The sequence below is a fragment of the Etheostoma spectabile genome, chromosome 17 (assembly GCF_008692095.1).
Source record: "Etheostoma spectabile isolate EspeVRDwgs_2016 chromosome 17, UIUC_Espe_1.0, whole genome shotgun sequence".
In the NCBI taxonomy this organism is placed as follows: Eukaryota; Metazoa; Chordata; class Actinopteri; order Perciformes; family Percidae; genus Etheostoma; species Etheostoma spectabile.
In genome coordinates, this window is record NC_045749.1 from 14,951,638 (window position 1) to 14,977,999 (window position 26,362).

The 26,362-nt window shown below is 39.2% G+C and overlaps 1 protein-coding gene across 14 annotated transcripts in view; it reads left to right on the forward strand.

Moving 5' to 3' along the window:
* The window catches only part of adgrb3 (adhesion G protein-coupled receptor B3), a 111,673-nt gene that overhangs the window by 79,971 nt on the left and 5,340 nt on the right, over positions 1-26,362 (forward strand). For 9 of the 14 annotated variants that reach the window (XM_032540589.1, XM_032540592.1, XM_032540584.1 and 6 more), the window contains 13 exons: positions 3-78; positions 1,685-1,787; positions 2,305-2,348; positions 12,205-12,331; positions 13,356-13,459; positions 13,606-13,708; positions 20,891-21,041; positions 22,876-22,945; positions 23,342-23,408; positions 24,682-24,785; positions 25,105-25,203; positions 25,538-25,709; positions 25,893-25,988. In XM_032540589.1, the coding sequence (XP_032396480.1) occupies positions 3-78; positions 1,685-1,787; positions 2,305-2,348; positions 12,205-12,331; positions 13,356-13,459; positions 13,606-13,708; positions 20,891-21,041; positions 22,876-22,945; positions 23,342-23,408; positions 24,682-24,785; positions 25,105-25,203; positions 25,538-25,709; positions 25,893-25,988 (1,316 nt within the window). The remainder of the gene's footprint in view (positions 1-2; positions 79-1,684; positions 1,788-2,304; positions 2,349-12,204; positions 12,332-13,355; positions 13,460-13,605; positions 13,709-20,890; positions 21,042-22,875; positions 22,946-23,341; positions 23,409-24,681; positions 24,786-25,104; positions 25,204-25,537; positions 25,710-25,892; positions 25,989-26,362) is intronic. The other 5 variants (XM_032540587.1, XM_032540593.1, XM_032540583.1 and 2 more) reach the window with 3 other exon arrangements.

The following is a 26,362-nucleotide window of genomic DNA, read 5'->3' on the forward strand; positions in this document are numbered from 1 at the left end:
AGACATGGAGGGATCGCCTGTCTTCATTTTGGGAACAATTCTCTACAAGACCCTCGGACTCATGCTACCTTCACCAAAGTAAGGGCAGCATATCTTCTAGTCTGTATTCTCTGGTCAGATGTCAGCAAGAGGAAAGACGAGACAGCTTTAATTCTTTGGAAGCTGAAGAGGTGTACATTTTTGTTCAGAGTATTAGATAGAGTCTAAAAAACAAGCTGTGCCTGTGTCCACTGCCCCTGAAATGTTCCACTTTAAAGACAGAAAATGTAAAGTTTCAACAGGAGAGTCAACCAAATACTTTCCATTTGCCTTTGTTGAATAAGTTACAACTTTCAAGGACTATTTCCATTTATAATAATTCTAATTCTTTGCTTAATACTAAGAGACATCAGGTTTTTGCATGCATAATGACTTTAAGAATTTAGGGTATTTTTGTTAACTCTAATTTAGTAAATGAAACATATTTACTGTAGCATAGAAAATGTAGTTAATTAAGGATGACATTAGTGTCTGGAAAAGCAACGGGAGGTCCAAAATAAACACCTGGTGTCAGACCCCAATCAACAAGTCCCTGGCACCAACGTCCCAAGGACAGAACGGTCATTCCAGGAGCGGCCAGGCCAGCTGTCACAGGTGGAGCAGCAGCCCTTGGTGCACATGTGGAAATGAGACACTGAAGGTAGCCCTCTCTAGACTAACGGGAGGATAGGCAGAGCAAGTGGCAAAATAACTTTTTTGCCACAGAATGTCAGAAATCTCTCAGTGCACTTAGACAAGTGAAGAACTTTTGAAAGAACTGTTTACTCCATTGATTCACACTTTAAAGTCCAGTCCAGAAAACTGACTTGTGTTGCACGACAAAGTCAGAGAAATGCTCAGCTAAAGTGGTGACGGTAGGATAGTGGGCTCCTGCGGTCTCACCTCTGCTCTCCTTTGTGAAGTTAACGGCTTTCTTCTTAGTGGGAAACACTCATGGATTCCATCTTGTAATAGGAGGACTATGCTATCAACTGTACAATAAAGAAACAAGTCATATTGACTCATATTTCTATAATCATTATCGTTAGATTCAACTGTAGTTGCTCTCTCACTCTATATCTCCCTCCCTGACCAGTTGAGGCAGATAGCAGCTCACCTGTGGCCAGTTTCTCTTTGAGGTTTCTGGCTGTTAATAGGAAGTTTGTCTTCACCACTTTTGCACCAAATACACTGTCTTGGGGGAATTGTTGCATCTCTGTAAATTGTGGTAGTGTGGTCTAGATGTACTCTGTCTATAAGGTGTCCTAAGATAACTCTAGGTGAATTGAAGATCTTCTCAGAAACCCCAAATCACATAGTGTTCCTTATAGATCCCACATGAGTCTTACTGACTCTGCACTTAAAGCTCATTTCCTCAAAGTGTTAATACTCCTTCACAGAGCATGAAATAGACTTTAGGAGTTGAAAGTGAAATCGGGGTTAAGGCTTTGAACACTGGACATGTTTATCCTTTATGTTCATAAGACATCCATAGGGAAATGCAAACACAGTTAAGCTTATATATCCAACGTGAGCCTCCACTTTACCACATTATGTCAAAGTGAAGGTCAGCATTGACTCCCAATGACTATTAAACTGTGTGAGACAGCAACATTCAAGAAGTTCCAATCATTTTCTAATTTGTGTGCATCTTTGTTTGATTCAGGAACCAAACAGTTGTGAACTCCAAAGTCATCGCTGTGACTGTGAGACCTGAGCCCAAGGCAACTGAGTCCCACCTGGAGATTGAACTGGCACACCTAACAAATGTAAGCACCACAATCATTATATCAACATGTGTTGTTTGAACCTACAAATTTTGCTTTTCGTGGTATTTTTTGGTACAAAAACACTAAATGTTCCTTTTTTGTAACACTCTTGAAACATTTTTGGTCTGTTGACTGAATGACCACAGCACACATCATCACCATCAGCCAACACACAATGGTGGTTAATTGGCTCAATAATTAATTTGCAAGCTCCCAGTGTCAGGAGAGCGCGCTGCAGTCAGATGATTACATGAACAATCCATTTTATGATTCAGGCCTTTTTATTCATCTTAGAGATAAAGTGCATGGAAGTCTGAACGTGTCAGCAAGTGTGTGTGTGTGTGTGTCGGATATTGCAATCCCCACACAAAGATCTACATCGAAGGACAAATATGCAGTTGATTTATGATGATGATGATGATTATGATGATGATGATGATGATGATGGTGATGATAATAATGTTCAATTATCATCATAATTTAGCTGATAAACATTTTGTCCTTTTTCGCCTTCCAGGGAACAATGAACCCGTACTGTGCACTCTGGGACAGCAACATAATGTAAGTGGGCATGCTCTTTCACTTTTCTAACTTTTTTCTTTCTGTTGCTATATTTCTTTCTGTTACACTTCTGAAATTGGGTTGGTGTGCATCCGCCCTTCATCTTCAAAAGTCAAGGACACAATTCTCTTGTGCACTTATTTGCAAAAGAGCTGGGCAACCCAATAGCACAGCAAACAAGAAAGATAGCTGGAGAAAATAAATAAAATAATAGGAATACCTTACATCCCTCTACAAAAGGTCAGCTATAAATTAAACTGTTTGGTATGTTTCTGCTTTGCTGAGACACATAACATGTTGATTTTAGCCTTTTGTACTTCAGTATGCAGTGTTTTCAGTGTCTGAGTCAGTATTGGTGAAGTTCTGCAACTGCAGTGTTCCCAGTGTTCAGCATATGCCATCATGAATTCCTCAATACTCTTATGACAACGCCATATAAATCACTCATGAGTTAATTCCTGTAATTTACAATTGTACAGACATTTGTACATGTGGGTTGTATACAGAATGTTAAGTTGAAGACAATTAGCAGCATGTGTGGGGTTTCACAGACATGAAAAATATAGCAACTAACAGAGATACAAACAGGTTGGATAGTCACTGCCTGAAGTGCAGGAACGTCAGCCAAAAATACTGCAGAATTATGTAACATAACGAGGGGAAAACTCTCAAAAAAGCACGAGGAAACATGCAAAACACAGCTGCATTAGCAGAAAGTAAACACTACACAACACTGGCACTGACTAAAGCCTTGTGATGGAGACAAATGAAGTCCTGACACAATCACAACACAACTTCAACATTATAAGCAAGCATTACTAAGAAAGTTATTAGTTTTTGGGTTGTGCTATACTAATGTGTTGTCAGTAATCTGTCCATACCCTTTAAATTTACGCACTTATTTATAGCTTTTCTGAAGCTTTTGTTAACTGCTATACAGTAAACATACACTTTTAAGTGCATGAGTTTGGTGTTGTGATGCTGTTTAAGTAGATTTGATGTTGAGCCTGTTTGCAGTGAAATGTTTTTTTTATACCTGCTCTGTTAGCATTTGAAAGTAATGATCTTGTCACAATGTCAAGCCACTGGTTTGATGAAACCTGTTGCTGGCCAGTTATTGCCAGCTTTTTTAGCCATTCAATGTATTTGCATTATGGAAATGTCTCGCTGTATATATAGTTGTTTTAATTGTTACTGAAAGAGACTGCTTTTCCTGTGTAGGATTTAAATCGCATACCCATGCACAAACATTCACATAAATTGATGCATTTTACATGCGGTCATGTGGAAGAAAACATTTGATATTGGCGGAATTGTTGAATTTGGGGAATCCTCTCATGTTTCTTTGTGTGGTTGTAAACAGACACACTAGTTACTCTTCTTCTGTTGCCTTTCTGAAAAAATATAGTAACTGCTGAAGGCATGGTTGCTTTCCCCAATGGTCAATGCGAGTGTTCATTGAATGTGGTGGGTGTTATTACTGTGAAAGGCACTTGCCGTTACCACCAGTGACCACTGGTGTTGCCAAATCACAGGACTAAAATCTTAATCTTTATAATTTCAAGATAAATCTGATATTAAGATATGCTGATGGCCTGATTGGTATATCTAATATTTACAAAAAAAAAACAGAATGAAAGATAGTACATTTTTGCATAACATGTAACAACTGCCCCATAGACACACACAATATTTAGTGTGTATTTGATTTTATATTTTACATTTATGAGGTTGGTATTATTTCTTTGAACTAGCATGAATTGGGCATAGTCTGTCCTCGATTGTGACATTTGAGGGCAACGGGTCTATTTTTGAACAGCAAAGATGCAACTGGGACAACTCTGCTCCATTCTCTTTCCCTGACTTTCACAAAACAAGTGTTTAATTTCAGCATTTTTTTAGATGTGCACTAAGTCATTTTTTTAAAAAGAGCACCTCTGAATGACTCCATGGTATGATTATCATGTTCATTTCAAACAGTTGGCTTGTCCTATTACACAATAGCAGCCACTCTCTGGACTCGTTGAGGGGTAATGCACCATCTGTCAGCCATGCTGGTCCAAACCAAAAGAGAGTGCTCACTGTAACAATTAACAGAATGAAAATGCTGTTCACAAGTGGAGAACTGTGTCCTCTGACTCGTTGAGGTCCGTATGCAGAACATGTGAAGACTGAGCTGGAGGCAGCTACAGTAAAGCTGCAAGGCTGAGGAAGTTGCTGCACCTGCTTTACTTTCACTACAGGGTTGAAAGCCTGAGGTGTGAAAATCTTCTGTGACAACACAGGGAAAAAGCTGGGAGGACCACTTTGGCACTATAAAGCTGTATTATGTAATATGATAGAATCCATACATTCTTCATTTACTTCAGGGCTTTCTTGGCTTTGCCAAATATTTTGCTGTGCAGAGAGAACAGAATGGATGCTTTTGTAAAAAAGCTTAATAACCGCAAAGCTAGATACATGTATTGTTATTTTTGTAACAAAAGGGAGCAATAAGAGAGACCTATAGACATGTATACAATAAGTACACTTTTTGGAGGTACTCAATTTAAATCCAACTACAATAAAACAATTGCTACTTGTATGGTATGCATCAGTATATTAATCTGATAGTACATTTTAATTCAGAAAGGATCCAAGACTCCCATCACTGATAATTAGTAAGATTAGAAGAAAATGGTAATTAATGTGATGATGATATGATCTATACAGCAGATATTTAAAATAGTGAATAGGAAATAAGTCTTGACAAGATAATTAGTTCCCAAGCAATCTTCATTTAAATCTTCGCAAGTAAAATAAGATAAATTACTAACCTGTCACAATGAGGCAAAGGTCTGTGTTTCCTGCAAGTGTCATGTTGTGACTGTAACCCAGACAATCCACTGCACCTTGGTGAGATACAGTTGAAGTAATAACATAAATGCACAAATGAACAAAACAAAGATATTAATAAACATGCTAATATGCAGGTCTCCATGTAAAAAAATCTAACATTTCAGCATCCAGAGAGCCAATATTTGTTTTTTTTGTTGACTCTATAAATCTGCAGCTCCACAGCACAGAGTGTAAACAAGTCAGATGAATACACTTTTTATTACTATTTGAAATGTCAATATTTTTAGTAATCAAACAAGGCTGAAATGTTCAATGTCCCACCACTGTGCCAAATGGAAAATGTGAAATGCAACCCAGTGATATTAGATCTGTCAACTGCCCTGTTTAGTGTTCAAAAATAAATATTGAGGGCATTTAATATACCAATCTACTTAAGAAATATTACACTATTTTACACAAATGTGCACAATCTTGGAGATATAGTTATCATTGTGACTCCAGCATGACTTTTAATCCGATTACTTTACAGCTTGTCTAAGTTTAGAGCTCATCTTGGTTGGAGAAGATTTTTTTATTCTCATTTTGAGCATTGTAATCGCTTGCATGAATTCTAGCTCTTGAGTTGCTTCAAATTGCCACTACGTTTTTATTCAAATTACAGAATGACTTTACAAGCTAGTTTGAGCCCTTTGGCTGCAATAATGTGTTTTTAAAATCCTCTAAATCCTTGTAAAGTGCAAAGGGTGCATCCAATGCCATATTAGTGTCTTTCTGACTTTTTAATTGCAGATATTGTTGCACCCCCCTCTCAGATTATCCACCAACGTTGCATTAAAGCCAAACCTTAAACTGAAGAGGACATCCTTCATCATTACAGGCTTTTAGATGCTCAAAAATAACTTGACACATCAGGATTAACAGGATTGTGCTCTCTCTTTAGGACATCTTTAAAACACACAGCCTTTTTAGTTTTTTTACTTTTACAGATTTCATTCTCCTTGTTTCATATTTTATGCTTTATCTCTAAAGCACTCTAAAGATATTAACCCTTGTATGGTGTTCGGGTCGGTGGGACCTGTTTTCAATGTTTGCTAAAAGAAAAATGATGCTATTTATTATTTCTTCTTACTCAAGCTCATTGGCGTTGGCTCATTTTGTGTGAAGGACATAAAAAAAAGCTTATTTTCAATGACTGCACACGGTACACTCCACCTACACATAACTGTTACATATGAGGTGTTTGGGTCTACTGTACCCAAGTGTATTTAAATGTAGGTGCTATGAAACTATGTTGTCTTTCTGCATCTGCTATTCCCACACAACGTTACACAATTGTTATATTTCAAGCACTTTCAGTTTCATCTGTTCTGATTAAGTTTAAAGAAATAAGCACCAATAATGATCAAGAATCTTGCATCAATTCTTTTTTTTTTAACCTTTTTTGTAATTTTAAAATTCATAAATTTAATTTTTTACTCTAAAGATCATACAAGGTCACTTTGTAACATCATGATTCCAAGCAGCAGTTTAATGGTGTCCATCTTAAATGAATGGACAATGAAAATAAATGTTTGGATAGATGGTCACTCCAAAAGGTGAAAACAGCACTTTAAAACCTATGACAACAAATTATAATTAACTGAACTGATGAGTTGTACATTCCCTAAATAGTTTAGCTTTTATTACGGTAAAGAATTACCTCAATAGTTGTACAGTATCTCAAATTAGTGCTATTCAGTTCATACCATGTTTTTTCAAAGAATGCTCTACTTTCTGTGAAACAAAAACATATTAATAATGTATGTGTTAGGTGTGAAAAGCAGCTGTTGTGGCTTCAGGATCTATGAACATCTGGAGATCCTGGATTTGAGCCAAACAGGCCACGCTAACACTAGCAACTGAGTTAATGCTTGCACTACGAACCAAGAGAAACCTTTTATGATGAGACTTGGTTCTCCATCACTTGGATTCTTGAACATTTTTGTAATGTAGATACCAGAAGATATACACGAGAACCACTGCCATGGGCCCAGTATGATACATTTACATTCCAGCTTTGCTTTGCTGATGCTTAGTAAGAGAACACAAAATAAATCAGGCTTGTATAGCTTTTTACAGACTGTTGGACCCAAAATGAGATTCTACCATCAACTGGTTTGGTTAGTTTGAAGCTACTTAAGAAATTCAACCTGCACCAGCAGCTGGTGATATATATTTTAGAGCTCTAAATACATGTCTCAATCATGCAGTTATTCGGTTTGAGGTTCAAGCTTTCAAATTCTGTCGAAAGTGCTCTCTAATACTTTCCTTCTTTAACGTCGAGCTTTTTTGACATTTCAATATCTGACATCAGCAGTTGTCAAAGTTTTTCACATCATAGACCCTAAAATAGACACACACATTTGCTCCACAGACTCACACTTGATCAGATTTAGTCCCTATTGTTTTGGGTCGGTTTTGAAGGGAAACTATCAACACTGCAGATGGTGAGACGATAATGACGAGAGCGTTGCAGTCTTTGTTTCTGGTGGATTAGTTTGTAATTGCTTGGAGAAGACCCAGTAGGGTCAAAACGTTGCCTTTGCATCAAATTATGGGAGCTTAAAGCAGTGTTGCGGACATTACATTTTTTCACTTTAGTTTATAATGAAATTAAAATGCTTCTGGTTTTGCTTGGGAGCTCTGGTCGTCCACTTTGCTAGGATCTTTGTACACTGTTGAATGATGCTGTGAGGCAGAAGAGGTAATAACAATAATTCTAAGCTTCGGTCCAGCAAGGACTTGGGATGGACTGATGAGGACACAAACCATGCATTAGTTGACAGCAGGAGGTTTGCTCTATGTGTGTGTGTGTCTGTGTGTGTTTGTGTGTGTGTCTGTATGTGTGTGTGTATGAGAGAGAAAGAGAGATAGAGAGAACACAGGATGTAAATTGGAATAGATTACATGTACATCCTGAGTTAGTGCAGCAGTGTCATTCTTCAGTTCTGGCTTTTTGCCTTAATTGTTTCATTTATGTGTTGCTCTGGGGTTTATTCATATGTGAGAGAGTAGGGTTTCCATGTTGCCAGCCATTTCTAGCTTTAAATGAAGAAACACACAGTTGTAAAAATAATTCACCTTGGTTTTAATACCTTAGCATTAATCTGAAAACAAACGCAATGGGTGGAACACAAACTGATCCGGACTGGCACAGTTATGGGCACACTGAAGTTTAACTAACTACAGTAATAATAGGCATAATGGACCTATTGTTGAAGGGTGCCCAACTTGTGGAGCCATTCATATCCTTACTAACGAATCCAAACTGATTTGGGGTCTTTTGCTTGTCTACCCCCTTTTGAGGTTTCCATACCATTCAGGATGAATTAGAATTGTCTTGCTACATAGAAATATGCACTTATTTTTCTTTTTCTCTTCATTCAGTTAAAACACACAGTGTGACCCACAGGATGATATGAATTGCCTGTCATCAAGAGCTCCAAGATGGATGAAATCATTTCCCAGCATTGCCCCCACCCTCTTCTGCCTGTCATTGTTTGTCTATCTTTCAAGACTTTATAAAATTGCCTAAAGTGCATTGCCTACAGCACTCTTCAAGCCCTCAGCCCAATGCCTGGCTAATCTGTTGCTGGCATGGGATGAATGTAAAGAGATTTTTGGATGGTTACCATCCATTCCTGAGGAAATAGTATACTGTATGTTGAACAAAGCATTGTTTGGTGTGTGTCGGATGTATAAGAACAACACAGGCTAAAACATCTGTATCCCACTCTAATCATTTAGTTTATAGGGCTGCACCAGCCTGTTTAGGTGGCCGATCATGAGGTTACAGAACTCCACTGTTTGACTCTTAAGTGCACTGCTTGGACCTGTGGATAAGTTATGGGTTTAGTAATAAGATCTCTTCGGCTAAAGGAACACGATCTGTCAAAGATCAGCAAGTAAGACAACCATAATTGGAGTTCTGAGCTACTGTCTATTTCTGTTTCAATAAGACACAAGGGTTAAATCCTGAATGTGTCTATAACTTTGCCAACTTTTTAAGTCACTCTACTGTCACTTCTCTAGCATCTTGACACCAAAATATATATATTTTTTAAATTGGAGCATGATCAAAATCCGTCACAAATTGAATTCCTGGAAGTTTGAATACAAAGTTGTCAATACATCACCGCATTGATAGAAAGCGGTCAACCAATGGTGTGTGATGGATGTCATGTCATCAGTCTCACTGTGGTTCACACCAACACTGACACTTTCTCGAGGAGACATTTTATATTCCAAGGCCACCAATCTTCTGATAAGGTCAGACAACACATCAAATGTGGCGTTCATATATCCCCCAGTCAAGGCTGTTCTCCTGTCAGCTTCTCCAAGTCAAAAGTTAGGCACAGATTATGTCGAGGATTGAGTCTTCACCAGGGGGAATGGTTCATTCATCACAAAGTTATTGAGACGTAGAGGCATCACACATGCTATCAATCTCATCACAAAAGAGTGTGTTTTGCTTCTGAATGTGACAATCGTGTTTTGAGAGTGCAACAGCAGCATGCCCAAAGGGTGATCTCAAGAGGGCAAAGCTGTGATAAGACTGTGATGCTTGTTGGTCACCCAGCAACCTCATCATGGCCCGTCTCTCTCTTTCTCTCTCTCTCTCTCTCTCTCTCTCTGCCCTTCACAAATTACCTCAAACAACAACAAACCTGCACTACTATTTAAAGATGCTTTTACTGTTTTTTGGCCCAAGCCACATTCCAATGTTAAGTGTGACTATGGACAAAACAACCTTTCCGATTTACCATGTTTGTTTTTAAACTGGAAGCTCACAAATCAGACAACTCTACTGATGAAAAACAGCAAAGTCTAAAAAGTCCTTCAACCATTTAAAGTGCTATGGGCTTTGGCTGGGTTGGATCAGTGGGTGGCAGGCGCACATATACTTAAGAGGTTTATGCCTCGATGCAGAGGTCTTGGGTTCAAGTCTGACCTGTGGCAACATTCTAAAAGTCTTCCCCCTCTCTCTCATCTAGCTGTAAAGGTGGAAAGATTTGCCATGGGCTGCCATCAATAAAATGTTTTTGTCAGTGTTTTTTCGGTCACCAATGTAAAGCTTTATGTTACTGTCTTTGCCTAGTTCTCAAATCTTCAAATACAAAGTCATGAAGATTCGAGAAATCAATATCCCATCCAAATCATTTCAAAGAGCTTCTTAGAATCACTGTTTTATTTATATTATTTAGTGCAGCTCAATAGAGTTACTCAAAAGGACTTGTTCAAGAGCCTGACCACAGACTTTAATTTATCATCATGAAATGTCCATGTTTGAACCTTCATTTATGAAGCCATTGAAGAAATTCCTGAGAATTTACATCAGCAGAGTGCATATGGACCTTTGAGACCCTTTGATTTAGCGCTCCAGCTGCAGTGAGATACTTCCTCCACAGCCTGCAGAGAATATGGGCTTTATACAGTATATCATCTTTACAACAAGGGCTTTTTTTTGCATTTAGATAATTCATAACTACTTATTCTGTTACTCATGTAATTTAAAAATGCTTTGGAATGGCTGCATGAATTTTCTGAAGTATGCAGCTGTTGACTGGCTTTCTGTGAGCAGTCTGGGGTAAACATGCATCAGTTGCACCAAACTGTCACAACCCAGTTAAGAAGTGAAGAGATGACGAGGGTAAATTAGAGAGTTTTGTTTATAGTTGCTTTGCTGTGTACAGACAGCTCAGAGTACTGGTTGGGAATTTGCAAAGGGCTCCACAGTCCCTTCCAGGAAGAATAAATATTGCAGCCATATTGATCAAATGACAAAGCAGGATTGCCTCACACAGCAGAGATCACTGGCACACAAATCAACAGCTAGTATGCTCTATGTTGTTCTAAATCTTCGTATCTCATGTGAACACTCCGTCGTGAAGAGAGCCGGTTTCTGTAGGATGAGAAGTTGCAGGACAACAGGTGTTTGCTTGTTTGTGACACGAATCTTAATGGCAGGTTGTGTACTGCGGCAAAAACCGGATCCGAGCACAGTCATGTTACATTTTTGAGTAAATGTGAAAACTATTTTAATCAATGAGGGTTATTTTTTTTTCTGAAGATGGAAAATAAGTGGGGGCGAATGACAAATGAAAGAGAAGCGCTCCTTTCATTTCACCTACTAGTGGTTTGGTGGTGTGAAGTGGGGACTGGCTGCAACCATTCGCGCTGCTTCCGCGGGGTGGTATTAGTTCTGCAGTGTTTTTTTGTAAAGCGTTTCGCACCGGAGAGCGACAACTGTCGTGTAAAATGATTTTCAGGAATAATCCAAAACCATCTTTTATTCCCGTCATGTCATTAGAACCGCACTTGAATAAACAGATCCTGCGACAGCGTGCCTTTCTTTTTTCATTGTATCAACCTCCCCCTCTCGCGCCAGCAGAGAGGAACAGAGTATCAATCTGATGCTGTCCACCGTTTCCAGGGTGAAAATCCCCCCCAAGGAAGCATTCAAAAAGCTGCTAATTAAAACAGATGAGGGGGGAAAAATCAACCGAAAAGCAAAAAGACAGGATAACGGGGGCATTGAGAGGGGGCGGAAAGGAATACACTCGTTTGGAAAACATCTAAAAGGAATAGAGAATCACGCAGGCAGACACACAGGTAAATATGAACGATCTTATCTCTGTGCTTCATGAGGGTAATAATACTGTTTTCATATGGCGTATTAGTATTTATCTGCGTATAGCGAATCAATCAGCACCGGTCTTCTTGGACAGCTCCGTGCGTCCTCCCCCTCCTTCGTGTCTCTGCATCTCTATCTGCTACAGCTGAAATGCTGCTCGTAGCCACACAAGAGCTGTGCCTGTGTCGGTTCTGTTTTTTTTTTTTTTTGTGACAGTCTGTACGGCTATATAGCTCTCGATTCAAACAAATAATTAAATATGAAACCTGACGTGATGTTGACAAGTCCCGTGAAGTCATGCCACCGCTGGAATTACCTGTGATCGCCTCTGCCTTCTCTTTGCAGGAACGATTCTTGGGGAGCCTGGTCCACAAAAGGATGTAAAACGGTGCTCACAGATGCATCCCATACAAAATGCTTATGTGATCGTGTATCTACCTTCGCCATTTTGGCTCAGCAACCAAGAGAAATAGTAAGTAGGCTATTGATTTGTTATTCAGTGTGGGTTTTATAGGCCAATGTAAAGGAGAAACACTGCCTGTGTGTGTGTGTGTGTGTGTGTGTGTGTGTGCTGATGCGAATGGAAATTGAATCTTAGGCTATGCTAATCCCGTTAAATAGCGTCAAACAGAGCTTGTGGGGGGGATATGTGTAGTTTGGATCGTAGATTTAGATAACTCTGTGTGTGCGCGCGTGCACGCGGGAGGGTGTGTGCACGCTGACGCTTGTGTGTCTCTCATTCTCATCAATCAAATGCACATTTGTTCTTGGGGGGGAGGGGGTAAAAGTTGACATTTTCCTGTTGTTTTCCTCTACTGGCATTAGAAAAACCTGACACATGTTGTAGGGGAGGTTTTTAAACCATGCTTTGAGCTCATGTGCTGAAATTAGACTACTGTAAAGGAACCAGAGCCAGTCATTTCTTGAGATGATACAGTAATTAACATTGAGAACACAGACTACATACACTGGGGCCTGTGCATTAGTACACAGTAGGAATTGCGATATCACATAAACACCTTTTACCTTCTTCTCTGTCAGGCCTAAGGCATTCAGCATAGCGACAAACATTAATTCAGACATTAAAGGGCATTGTTGTGGTAATGGTTCACACATGACAAGTGTATGTAATGTATGCAACCACAAATGTCTAAAGGTTGCTCTAAATTCTAGGCCTGTGATTGGCCGGCTCACTTTTTTTTCAAATGTGACAGGACAAATGAGTCAAACAAAAACAATATGTTGTGATGCACTGGAGCCTAGCTTTTCTGCTTCAACCTTTATTGTTTTGTAATAATACTACTACTAATAATAATATAATGTTCAGCACACATAAGTCTTCAAGCCCACGCATGCACTTGAAACCCACCGTGGACAGACTTGTGGTGGTTGTTTTGATTGGTTCCCTCTCTGGGCAACAGTAAAGATTTACTGTCCTGCATGAACCACATTGAACCTCCCACTGACTGGTTTGTGTTGCTCTGTCTCCTCCACAGACCATGGAGTACTCAGGGGTCCCATCTGTGACATTGATAGTTGGCTGTGGTCTGTCATGCCTCTCTTTAATCACGTTGGCAGTGATCTATGCTGTTCTATGGAGGTAATTTCAACACTTGAGGAGCATACGCTACAACCACATGACGATGAATATCTTGCATTGTTAAGTTTTTGCATTTATATGACATTTTATTTGTGTCATCTTTTAAAAGTCTGATTTGGTTGATTTTATCATTCCTTTTTCTTCAGATATATTCGCTCTGAACGATCCATCATCCTGCTCAACTTCTGCTTATCTATAATCTGCTCCAACATATTGATCCTTGTTGGACAAACACAGACGCACAATGTGGTAAGTGTCATTTAAGGATGTATTCAACACAGTTTATAGAGGTTCAAGGTTGTTTTATTTATCAAAGAATGTAAGTCAGGATAATAGTGCATGTGAAGCTTTGGTTTGCTGTATGGTGTAGTGCACAATATCACAAGGTTCCTCTCTGGGATTTTAAAAGATAGAGTAGAAACTTCACCTGTTCCCAGTCAATTCAAGCTATTTTAATCAACTTCCGTCTTATTTTGAAAAAGCTGAGATTTTATTTAATAGTCTCACTCGCAGTTACCATAAGTCTGATCTACAAAATAATGCCCTTTTTATACAAGATGTTGGCTTTGTCATAGAGAGAATAAAAACAAGAATGTACGTCACAATATAGCCTCTTTCGAGCAAATTACTCATCTTGTTCTGGGTCTCGCACAGACAAGCTTCTCATATGTCATCCAAATGGAAACGTAAGTGTTTCTAATGCCTCTGTAAGATGTCGATCCACCTTGTTTTGGCCCGGGACCACTCTGTTACATCGTCCTCCAGTAAACTTGAGTCAAGCCCAATCTGTTGGCACGGAGAATGTGATGGTCTTTAATTGCAATTAAAAGTTAAATACCATAAAAGAAAACAAAAAGAAAAAAACAAAAGTGGACAACAGTTAGATCACTTTGAGATGAAATACTGAAGTTGTATTGCTGTGGTTCAAATGTGAATCAACGCAATCAATAACAAGTCTTGAAATTGCAATGGAGGTTCAAGAGTAAAAGAGCAGAAAGACCTACACGATCCACATCATGGGACATGGTGCACCATCATCAATCATCATCAACCATTAGTTAATGAAATGATTGCAATGCTACATGTGTAATTGTTATGATAAGGTGCAGCTTAAAAGTTGGATTGGAAGATACAAGCAGCACTTGCATTGCTGTGTAGTGTGGATTACTGAAATTACTCATATGAAAACTGTTGTTTTCATTGTTCAGATGTTAATGAGAGCTGAGCTTCAGATCGAGTTAGCAGGATTCAAAAGGACAACTGTTAAAGTTTAAGAAGGACTTCTACCAATAAATATGTATCACTTCCTCTCTCTGCCTTACGACTGGCCAGTACACTAGTGGCTAATGTAAAAGATTGTTTGGCAGTTGAGATTTACAAGCTTCCCACACAGATGCCCTTCTTAGTCATTTGGCAGCACTACAGACTGACACATTGTCCATTTTATTGTGTAATGTTCTCAGAGTACCTTTACCTTTTGCAAGCAGCAAACACTGTTTTATTTTTCCTCATCTCATTATGTCCCACTTTTTCTCCTCATTAATTCGTTCTCTTGAATTTTTCGTCTCATTAACAAGCCAGTGTTTTAGCATTTGGAAATTCTTATGAAGCAGAATGTATAGATTTTAGTTGAGATCAACAGTACATGTAAAACAGAGCCAACGATCTTTTGAAACGCTTGAAACAAAGTGTATGTCTGTGGTGGTATTCCATCATAAGAAATGCATTTGCTGGTGCTATGGCTGCATACTATGTGCTTATAGGTGTGACTTATTCTGGGAGCAGATGGGCCTATCAGCAGTGGGTGCTCATATTGGACTCTACTCATAAATCAAAATGCTTCCTCCTATTAAGTTTCCTATGTTCAATGAAAATTGAATCATGAATAATGAATTAATGAACCCAAAGACAAATTGTGTTTGGCAAAGCTACATTGTCTGGTTCCAGGTGACACTATAGATCAAATGTGGACACAATGAACTAACTGTAACCATTCAGCAGAAACTGAATTGGCTCATATTAGAGTTTGCAGACCATTTAATCTCATAACAAAAAAACAAAGAAACAGCATCCATACATGATAAGTTCATCTGTTTCCTTGCTGGCCCTTACATATCAGGCACACAGTAATACCCAAGACTATGAATGAACAAAGCTTTGGGGCATTTTTTTAAAGCTGAACTGATTTGAAGCATTGTCAGATTTGATCAGAGCTCCAGTCATCTCCTGTCTTGATTATGAGGACCATCTCTTAACATGAAGTACTCACTTGGCATGCTGCTAAAAGATTATCTGTCTCTGAAATCTGCAAAGAGGTGAGGTAGTTTTCAGAAAATCCACTGACATACTGAAGATGTCATATCGGGATCTCTGAGTGAGTCAACAAGCTCCCCTGACTGATTCACCGGGAGCCAAATTAAAGCAACGCTGACTCATTTATTTGTAACTGGCCAATGTTGTTATTTATACTGAACATTAAAGCTGCACAAATCAATGTTTCTTTTAACAATGGATCAAATTACTCTATATTATGGGAAAGAGTGTCTCTTACTGATGAACCAACAGAAAATGATTACCCAACTCAATAGTTTCCATCAGCTCTATGGAGCTCTTCAGCATCTTTCAGTTCATTGTTTGGTTTTATTGCTCACAGCTTTTCCGTTTTGGTTCATGCCCGTGGCTCTCATCAGCATCCTTTCTAGCAGCAGCAGCAGGTAGCTGTTTACAGTGAAAAGCTCTGATATACAGTACCTGCCCAGCATTACATAGAAGACGGACTAGCTGGTGGCTGCCAACTAGCTGGTGAACACTGTGGAGCATTTAGCGGCTAAAGAGCCAGGCATGTCTCTCTCAGGAGTGGGACACCTTAAACAGAACTAAAGCTGAAAGGACAGTGAATATTGGACTAACATTCATCAGGTGCTAATATTGTTCTTCATCTTTTGGATGTAAAATTTGGAAACACATTCTCCATATTAACTTTTTAATATGTCAGTATTGTGTTTAGCTTGTTGTGCCCAAGTGGCCCAAAAAATGAATAAATGCAGGTTTAATTATTCAATTCTGTAGTTGTAAATGTTGAAAATATTGTACCATCAAAGGTAGTCTTTGTATGTACACAAATTACTGATAACATTGTTGTTTTTTATGCAGGAACAATCTGAAAATCAATTTCTAAAGTATATGTACAAATAGCGTAAATGGCACCAGATTATATTATTTCAATTCAATGTAAAAATGAAAAATAGAAATCATTTAAATTATAGGTTCTCAAATAGCTAAACCAGCACTCTGTCTATTCATTTCTCAGTATCCAAATTCTATGCTTTACCAACTCAAAACCAAACCAGCTCTTTGAAAACTTGCCATCTTTAACAATAGTGAAATACATTGTTCAGTCAACTTTCCAAAAGTTGCATTTTTCTTGTTGGTCTGAGTGATGCCGTTGATAAAACTTCCAGGGCAGTGGATGTATCACTGTTGTCCCTTTGTTCTGTCTTGAATGTATCTCCCCCGTTGGAAAAATATTTGAGAACTAGAAGTATCTGTTTGATCAGACATACTGTTGAATGTTTGAGTGGTAGGCCAGCAAGACGAGAAAACACAGCCCCAGTATGGGTTTAATTGCCATGATGCCTGACACTGCCTCACTTGTTTTTCCTCCATCTCCTGTAAGACGTGCATATAATTGGCTCCACTGTTTGTGGATTCAGACTTGCTCATCGTCTAATAGAAATCATCTCTTTGGTGTGGAGGTGTCCTTTGGGAGCAGGAAGTCAGTGAGTCACCTTTGCCTGTCTGTGCTTTCCCCTTTGTCCTCTGTCGTTGTTCATCTTGGTTTATAGAAATAAGACAAAGAGAAATGCACGCTATTGGTTTTGCCTGCGAAGGTAGAAGATAGGGAGTCTTGAAATTAGAGTTCCTGTAAAATGTTCTCCCTATAGTAAGGTATTCAGGGTCTGTTAGTAGGAAATGGTTACCTTTTAATAAAACAAATTGTCAATCAAGTATTCTGGTCAGGAACATTGTGAGCAGTTCTCCTTTAAACAAACAGCTTCATACAACTTATATCTGCTACTGAATCCTAAACCTCATGATACGTCACAAGATGAAACATGATCACCTTTTGTTTAAACTCGGCATGTTATGTATCAACACAGATGGATTATCAAAGATGGTATCCAGTCAAAAAAGTATATCCTCATAATCGTGAACTGCTTGAAATATATTCTGTAGTACCCCATGATATTAGTAAATTCAGGCCCTCTTTATGTTTTCAGTTAGAACTTTATACTGACATGCTCAAGGGTATATACTGTATATATACTGTGTAGTATACATGCAGGAAATGCAGAAGGCACATTTGTGCAGGAAAGAGGGATTTAATTTACTCCTGCCGTCCAGTCAATGGTTGAACTGTGTACCTCAATAAGTGGTAAGAACCATCAAAATCAGCATACAGCTCATTTCTACATGCTTGGCAGCAGCTTTATAACATCAAAAATCCTCTGGTGAGGTTCAGGAGAAATAAAGAAATACATAAATAAAGTAGGGCGAAGTAGAAGTGACCAAAATATGAGCTCACACCACTTTGGTGTGAGGTTGTACACCAATAGAGCAGAAAGTAGAAGAAGCCATTTTTTTGACTGTAGTGGTAAAGTCGGTGCATTTTATTCAGTGTTTCTCCATGGTTCAACAACACTTTGCCACCACCACTTTGTTGTTTGGAGTTGCCCTCCACTGTTTAAAGCACTGGGGCACTTGTTGCTTGATTTAAAGGGAGAGTGCTTCAGTCAAACTAACAACCAGCCTCCTCCTCCCACACTGATTCAAAGCGGTCGAGATAACAGAAAGGTTTTATGGTCTGGTCCCGGTTCTTCTGCAGCATTTTGAATAAGGTTGTATATCTTCACAGAACTATACAGTAGCTACAGTGCAATTAACATGTTTCTCCCCAGCAAGCTAATTCTTAAATGTCTTTATTACAGTACAGCGATATGTATTAAAAGTTAACTGGACTAAATGTCACTTTATTCGTACACAATCAATTAACAAATCCGTAAATGATGTAAATAACTTAATACAACAAATGTGGTTGGAAAATACAATTCTTGGAGCTCTGAGGAAAAAAATGTAATCACCATGTCAACATTAGTTTAATCCAATTATGACAGAGGGAGTTCTCAGCCTCACTACAAGCAAAACTGAAATCCCCTTTAATGTTTCGCTTCAATAATAGGCCACTGCTCATTTTTTCATTCCAGTGGCCTGTCATTGCATTATGAAGCACAGTGTGCACCAGTTCATGGCAATTAGGCATTCACATCTTAATATATAGAGTGTCCTGACCTGCTATTATTGATCTGGCTTGAAGTAAACTCCATCAGCCCTTACCTTTTTCATGTCTATCAGCTCTGCAATGTTTAATGTGGTCCCTTCTTCAGTTCCTCTGTTTCCATGGATACTGACACAGTGTGCTCAACAACTCTAGGCATTTGCCTTTCTAAAGGGCAGTGTGAACTCTCGGTTTCAACCTTGTTTTTGTATGACAGCCTCTGTCCTGCTGGTTTGAGCATAATGTCCTTATAATGGACCTTTCTCTCTTTTGAAATGCACAGTTTTTATTATTTTCTAATGAGGCTGCATGGTATCGGCACCCAACTGTAACCATGCAACATTGTGAAACGGTTGCATATGACCTGTTTCCAGGAAACAAGGCAGGCTCTATTTTCAGCACCTTGGACAGCACATGAGCAACAGCAACACTAGAATTAGCTTTGGATGAACAGGCAGTCTACAGCTGCTGTGTATGACAGACCCACATACTTTCCCCTATTGTCTCCTTCACTTAGAAGTCAGGAAAATTAGCTTCTTCTTCTTTTATATACTAAATGCTATGTCTTATTCACAGCTTATTAGGCAAAAATATATATAACACATGACGCGTGTTGGATTTCTGCAAAAGCAGCTGTAGAGCACACACCTGAGTGACACATGGGCAAGTGGCAATGTGTCGTGGAAGTGTCATGTGCTTTGATTTGATTTGTTGCTTTCATTGATTTTCATCTCTGCAATGTTAGCAGCTCCAATGTGTTGTTAAAATAAGTGTCCCTATTACCTATATAACATTTTTAGTATTTAAGCATTGATCACTATTTTTATATCAAGGTAAATATCTGCCAAAACTGAATGATATTGTGTAGTATATTATACCACTTTCCCCACAAATGTTTTCTGCAACCCACTGGTGAAATGAGTGCATTTTGAACTGACCCAGCAGTTGTGTTATAGTAATGTGTTAACAAAGTAAGTTTAGTGCACTGCATATGTGACATTGCTGCTCGTGTACTATGTTATGGCATTCTGACTCTACCTACTGCACCTGAATGCATCGTATACTTAAGTTTTGATAAACATTTGGGTTTAGGTTATAGATAACCCAACTTTGCTGTAAAGGAAACGGAAATCCCCACTTCTTATATACGAGCTAATGCAGGATTACTGTCTCGTGTGAACCCCATGAACATCACAGGGGATGGATTTAGTGTGGGTGTCTCAGTGGAGATGTCAAGTGTATAGCAGATCTCACAGTATGGTGTGGACGCCCTGGGATAAGATGGTGCACTTCAATCTTTCCGTCTTTTTGCGGCATCCCCCAGATTACCGGCGCTTCACACTGTAAACAATGTGAACCGCGGAAAAAAAAGCTTAATCTGTTCTCACTCACAAATTTGTGCGTGCAATGAAATGATTCTTCAGGATACTTCTTTATTTCTAATCCTCTTCTAAACAATCACATTTGGAGACGCCTTTCCATTGCACAAAGATGGACAAGCTAATGAAGCTGAAAAGTGCAGCTACATTGTTGAGCCTGAATGCAATCTGCCGCCTCCAGCCTGGCATTATGTATCATTTAAGCAGTGTTGTGTTGTGTACCCCTCCGCTCTGTGTAAAACAGTTGACCTTGGCTCACATGCTTGCAGGTGTGATCCCCAGCATACTAATGAGGGTTAGTGCAGAGGAATGCTAGGCCGTGGCTTTCTGTGTCAGCTAGCTCGGCTCTGATCTTTACTACAACTGCCACCTCTGTTGCTGCAGTTTAAAATGAGGCTTTATTTCATTTAGTGCACAGGATGGTACTTCAGTGGATGGTCTAGACAGGCAAATGGTGCCGGTGATGCAAGAATAGCTCAAGGAAATAAAGTAATATCAATAAAATCGATTTGCAGGAATCCGTACTAGTGGAATCTGATAGAGTCTGCATTTGTTTTTATTTGCACTATCATGTTGCAGCAACAGTTTTATATAAGCTGTGTTTAGGGTAATTCTTTTCTATTACTGTAAACTGCATTTTTGTGAATGTGAAGCTAAGTCTGAACCCACAGCCAATGGATATATTAATCTCCGACCCTTATTTTCTTGTATCAATAGGGTGTCTGCACCATGACGACAGCCTTCCTGCACTTCTTCTTCCTAGCATCGTTCTGCTGGGTCCTCACAGAGGCCTGGCAGTCCTACATGGCGGTGACAGGAAAGGTCCGGACCAGACTCATCCGCAAGCGCTTTCTGTGTCTGGGCTGGGGTAAGTTAGCAGCATGTTTCCTAAATCTCTTCATTATCTCCCATCTTTTCTCACAGCTGCCATTTTCTCTCAAGGTCTCAGGCCAAGGTGGCTATCCAAGTGTCTGTACAGTATGTCTCTTCCGTCCGCTGTTCTCATCTTCTCTGTGGGACAGCCAGATCTTCATCCTATCAGGCTCTTTGTTGCGATGCTTTTGTACTCCAATCAAACTCTCTGAGGGCCCGGTGAATGGACCGGCCTTGAGCAGCGGGGGGGAGACAGACTGGTGTGGCTCTCCCATAGCAATGTTACAATGACCTTATGTCTGATAAAGACGGTGTGAGCTGAGCAGCAAAATACATTTGATATAAAACCCTTTAGAAATAGACTTCAGGAGAATGAAATATTTGCAAAGGTAAAATGTAGTGGATTCATAAGCGATGCTGTACGATTATAAATCTGTAAATCTATATCATACCATATTCTGGGATCCTTTCAAAAGTCTAATGTTCAATCCTTTGTAACATTGATATGTATCACAAATGAAATACAGGTAGGAACCGATATAATCTTTCTTATTACCCAGATCGCGACAGATTTTAATCAAGATGGGTGTCAGATAACCAAGTTTCCCCTGTCTCCCACGCAGTGTTGCCTGCACTTAATTGTCACATCACAAAAAACAAAAAATATTATTTTACATATCTGTAACTAAACACAGGCAGCAGAAAAAATCTGTATCAAAATTGAAAGATTTTTTCTTCATTTCATAAATGTCTGAATCCTTGTCCAAAGGGTTCTTTCTCACAGACTGCTAGAAATCTCTCCTTTAAAAAAATCAATTTGATTATGAAAGAGCCCACACTCATTCTTCTTGTTACCTAGCAACAAACAAGGCTCTCTTAGTCATTGCAGTGCCACTGCTTGCTGCAAAAAAAAAAGAAAAAAACGAACAAAGGCTGTTCTACACTCACATAGAGTTTTCAAAAACGCCATAACAGAAAATTTGATGATAAATACAGTAAGATAATCAATATTTTTCTGTATGGAAATAAAAACGCGTTACATTATGCGAACGCTGTTTACACATTCAATGAGTTGAAAAGAAAATGACTCTAATCCCCTACACATCCCCACATGTATTCAGACAGAAGACAAACGAAATTTGTCACACTGATTTCCAAAGCGACACGCAGCACGCGGTACCTGTTGTATTTTAATTCAACTTGTTTGAAGTGCAGCGTCTCCACCAGGCTGTTACTGGCGCGGTGATTCATGAGATGCTTGTGTACACTCGGCACTCTTTACCTCTTCAGCACTGCAGAGAGGCACAGGATGGCCACAGGGTCTTTGCCTCGTGCCCCCAGGAAACTGATTACTTCAATAGCACCTGCCTGCGCTGCTCCGAGAGGAAAAAACGTGTTAATATTCTGAGCACACAGTAGTAGGGACCGAATCCATTACACAGATCTATAATGAGGAGCCATACAGCAAAAAAAATCCCTTCGTATAAAATGTGTGTGGAGGGCTGTGAAATTTCTTATAGTACAGTGATTAAATTTCCCTACATGGTTTTCTGGACTCGATGCACTGCTGCCATTTTGTCAAAGTGCAGTACAGTCTGTTCTCTTCTGCTCCTTAATGGAATACTGTACAGCATGTTGATTGAAATATTGAAATGCACATAGTCGATCATATCGCTCAGATGATTGTACACTGTAGCTTCTAATGGAGTGAATCTAGCTGCATTTTGTTAAATGACTGCAAGGCACAGAGGCTTTTTCTGCAGTAAAGTTCGAGTTCTGACAAGAACAAGAACTGCTTGAGTAACTATTGATTGTTTTTTCTTTTTAAGGATTACCAGCTTTAGTGGTTGCTGTTTCAATGGGATTCACCAAAACAAAGGGCTATGGGACACGTTTATAGTAAGTTTTTTTTTGGCATCAGTATTTATTATTTAGTGTACACACATTACAGTGGGTTCATGGTAACACTCAATGATTAAGTTCTTCTGCAGTGGCTTACGTATCCTAAGTAGTGCCATAAACAAAGTCCCCTGAACCCAATCAAATTTGAAAATAGCGCAGCAAGACCCCAATTTTGTGTGAGTTGTATCCCTGCTGGATACCAGATGCATAAACACTGCTTAAAATCTCTTTAGCATTTTATTACCCTGTGAAACTTTCTGAATAGAGTTACAGCATATGGCACTTCTCCCCTGACAATTGAGGGAAATACAATTGTATGCTGGTGTGCACCATTAACTTGGATGTTAATGTCTTGGTGGGAGTTAACTGTTTTTTTCCCTGCTTACCCTACAGCTGTTGGTTGTCTTTGGAGGGTGGGCTCCTGTATGCCTTTGTCGGACCTGCAGCTGCTGTTGTTCTGGTATGTTTAAGTCATCAGATGTCCAGTTTGAACACAAGGGAAATGTAGATTTACTGTGCAACAAAGAAAAAAAAACAAAAACAATTTGGGTCATCACCTATACAGTATATAGTATACAGTTATCCTGTGCAAGCAATTCACCTCAAGACACTAAGCTTATAAATAATTATCATAATAATACAAGAATAATGAGACATTTACAGTATCAATGTGGTACAAATTGTTAAAACTCTACACAATGTTACTATAAAAATGCCTAACAGGAGGAACATACTCTGCTTTCAAAGTCAAAGTAATGAGCGTCCCATCAGGCAATGTGCTCAAGAAATTCACTTTCATTTGCCGTAATGGTGCTCCATGTAGCTGGGAGGTTATGAAGTATTTATGCATTAAATTTGTTCCAAATCTAATATACTGGGGTATTTTAATCATCTTGTATTTACATTGTTGTACAGAGAAAATTACACAAAGAATGTGATTATGCAAATCACTAAGTCTGAGTCGGAGGGACAGAGGACATCGAGCACTGAGTGATATGTTTCATTGTTAAACCTCTGTTCTGTGGTGGGATTTAAAATAAAGTGATTTCAGATTTTCTTTTTCAAAACGACTAAACGTCTTAGTTTGAGCTTTAGATGCACGGAGACTTGAAGTCTTGCTGTGCTGTCGTTTTCATTTGTGATGAACCTCCGAGGAACACAAGATAATCTCTGCGAAAATGGCAGAAACAACCCTCTCCACTGTGAAAAATGAACACCATACTGCTGTTATCACTGTTGATACTGTAAAACCATAAAAAGATGTCTCACAGACACAAAGTGTGTCGAATAAAAACGTCCCGCTATGTATTTATATAAATACTTAATGAGCTCTTTATCTCAACTAGAGGGATTTGAATATTTTGAAGAATTTTCTACCCAGCTGCTGTGAATCATGGTAGCCTAGGTGCTGCTTGTAACAGGAGAAGGTGCCTTTGAGATGACAAGTGTTTCTTGACAAGCAGATCTTTTCTTAAGGCTGTTGTGCTGGGCAAAGTATCCAGAGCATGCCTCATCCATTGGCTAAATGTCACAGATGAGCAAACAATAGAAGGTAGAGGTCAAAGCTCAGTCCAGGCAGAGAAAAAAGAAACGCCCCGGGGGATAATGACATTAAATGATCCACTACTGTCATTCTGGGAAATGAAACAATAGATTTAACATTGGTTTTGAAATAATCTTGTTGCAAATTAGTTATTGAAATTCAAATATTCCTGTCCCTTTTGTATTGACAGGTCAACATGGTGATTGGTATCTTGGTGTTTAATAAGCTCGTGTCCAGAGATGGCATACTGGACAAGAAGCTGAAGCATCGAGCAGGGTATGACAGCACGTCCTTGTTAGTACCTCATTTTTCTTCTAAACATTTTTCATGCAAAAATACAAATATACTTCGATTTGTTTTGTACACACATATGGGGAGTTAGACCTTCTTTTTTCTGGTGGTTGAAAGGCAATTTGAGGCATGAACATAAAGAGGTCAGATCTCTCTCGGGAACGACATGGCTTCATATTTCTTTGGCAGAATCAGTCCAAGATGAAAATCAACGCCCACACACACATTGGATGTGTCTGCTGTTATATGGCGGGGGATAATTTAAAGTCTGGGTAGTGGCTGTTAGCGTTGTTTGTCATGCTGTTGTCTCTATGTCCCACAGACAGATGAGTGAGCCGCATACAGGATTAACTCTCAAGTGTGCCAAATGTGGTGTTGTATCAACAACTGCTTTATCAGCAACTACAGCTAGCAATGCAATGTAAGTGCCTGTCAGTGTCTCTGAATCAATAAGACGATGCTACAGGGAGTCTCTGCATGTACAGCGTGTCCACCTCCACAATTTAAACCTTGTAGTCCACTGCAGCATAAACTGATGTTCCCAGTCAACAGTTCATCAGATCTACAGTCTAGGAATGTTTTTTTTTTTCATGTGAACATGCGATGTTAAGTGTATTTTACAGTAAGCTTACATTACACACATTCAACCCCTGGAGTAAAAAAAAGGCCCTGCTGCTTTTCACTCCAGACCTTATTGTGTTATCTACCTCAGTTTGCTTGCTTTTATTTCTTTCTTGCTCCCTTCCTGTTCTCAGGGCGTCCCTGTGGAGTTCCTGTGTCGTCCTACCTCTGCTGGCTTTGACCTGGATGTCTGCAGTGCTCGCCATGACGGACAAGCGCTCCATCCTCTTTCAGATCCTTTTTGCCGTCTTCGACTCGCTGCAGGGTTTTGTCATTGTGATGGTGCACTGTATCCTACGGAAAGAGGTAGAGGATCATTTTAAGTCATGTTTCTTTTACCAATCAACTTTTGGAGATACTTGGCGATACAATCCGTACAATACATCTGTTTTTATTTTATGTACAATGTTGCAGGGAGTACATTTGCTTAGATACAATTGAAGATGATTTAACATCATGACCCCCCACCCTCCCCCACCCTGTCCTTAGGTCCAAGATGCTTTCAGATGTCGGCTCAGAAACTGCCAAGACCCAATCAGTGGTGATGCAACAGGAACCTTCCCTAATGGGCATGCTCAGATAATGGTAGGCACAGTTACCCCCTGTTATCTGTGCCCATTAGATCCTGTATATTTTAAGAAGACCCAATGTTCCCTGGTTATTTATAATACACATGCAAACCTCCTTGTTCTCCATTGACCTTGATTTAACTTTTACTCTTAATGCATTTTTTTCATTATTATTCAGTTTAATATGGCCTCTAAAACATGAGGCATTGTTTCCCATTGGTTTATAATTCCACACGCTTTGCAAAGCTGCAATTACATGCAGGGTAGACATTTGGTCCTCTGATAAATGGCATTAGTTCCCTTTGGTTTTCTCAGGCCCTCAGCCCAATCCTTTATTTCCATTTGATTGAACTTACTGTCCATGTTTGCCATGCATCCCTCTCATATCCT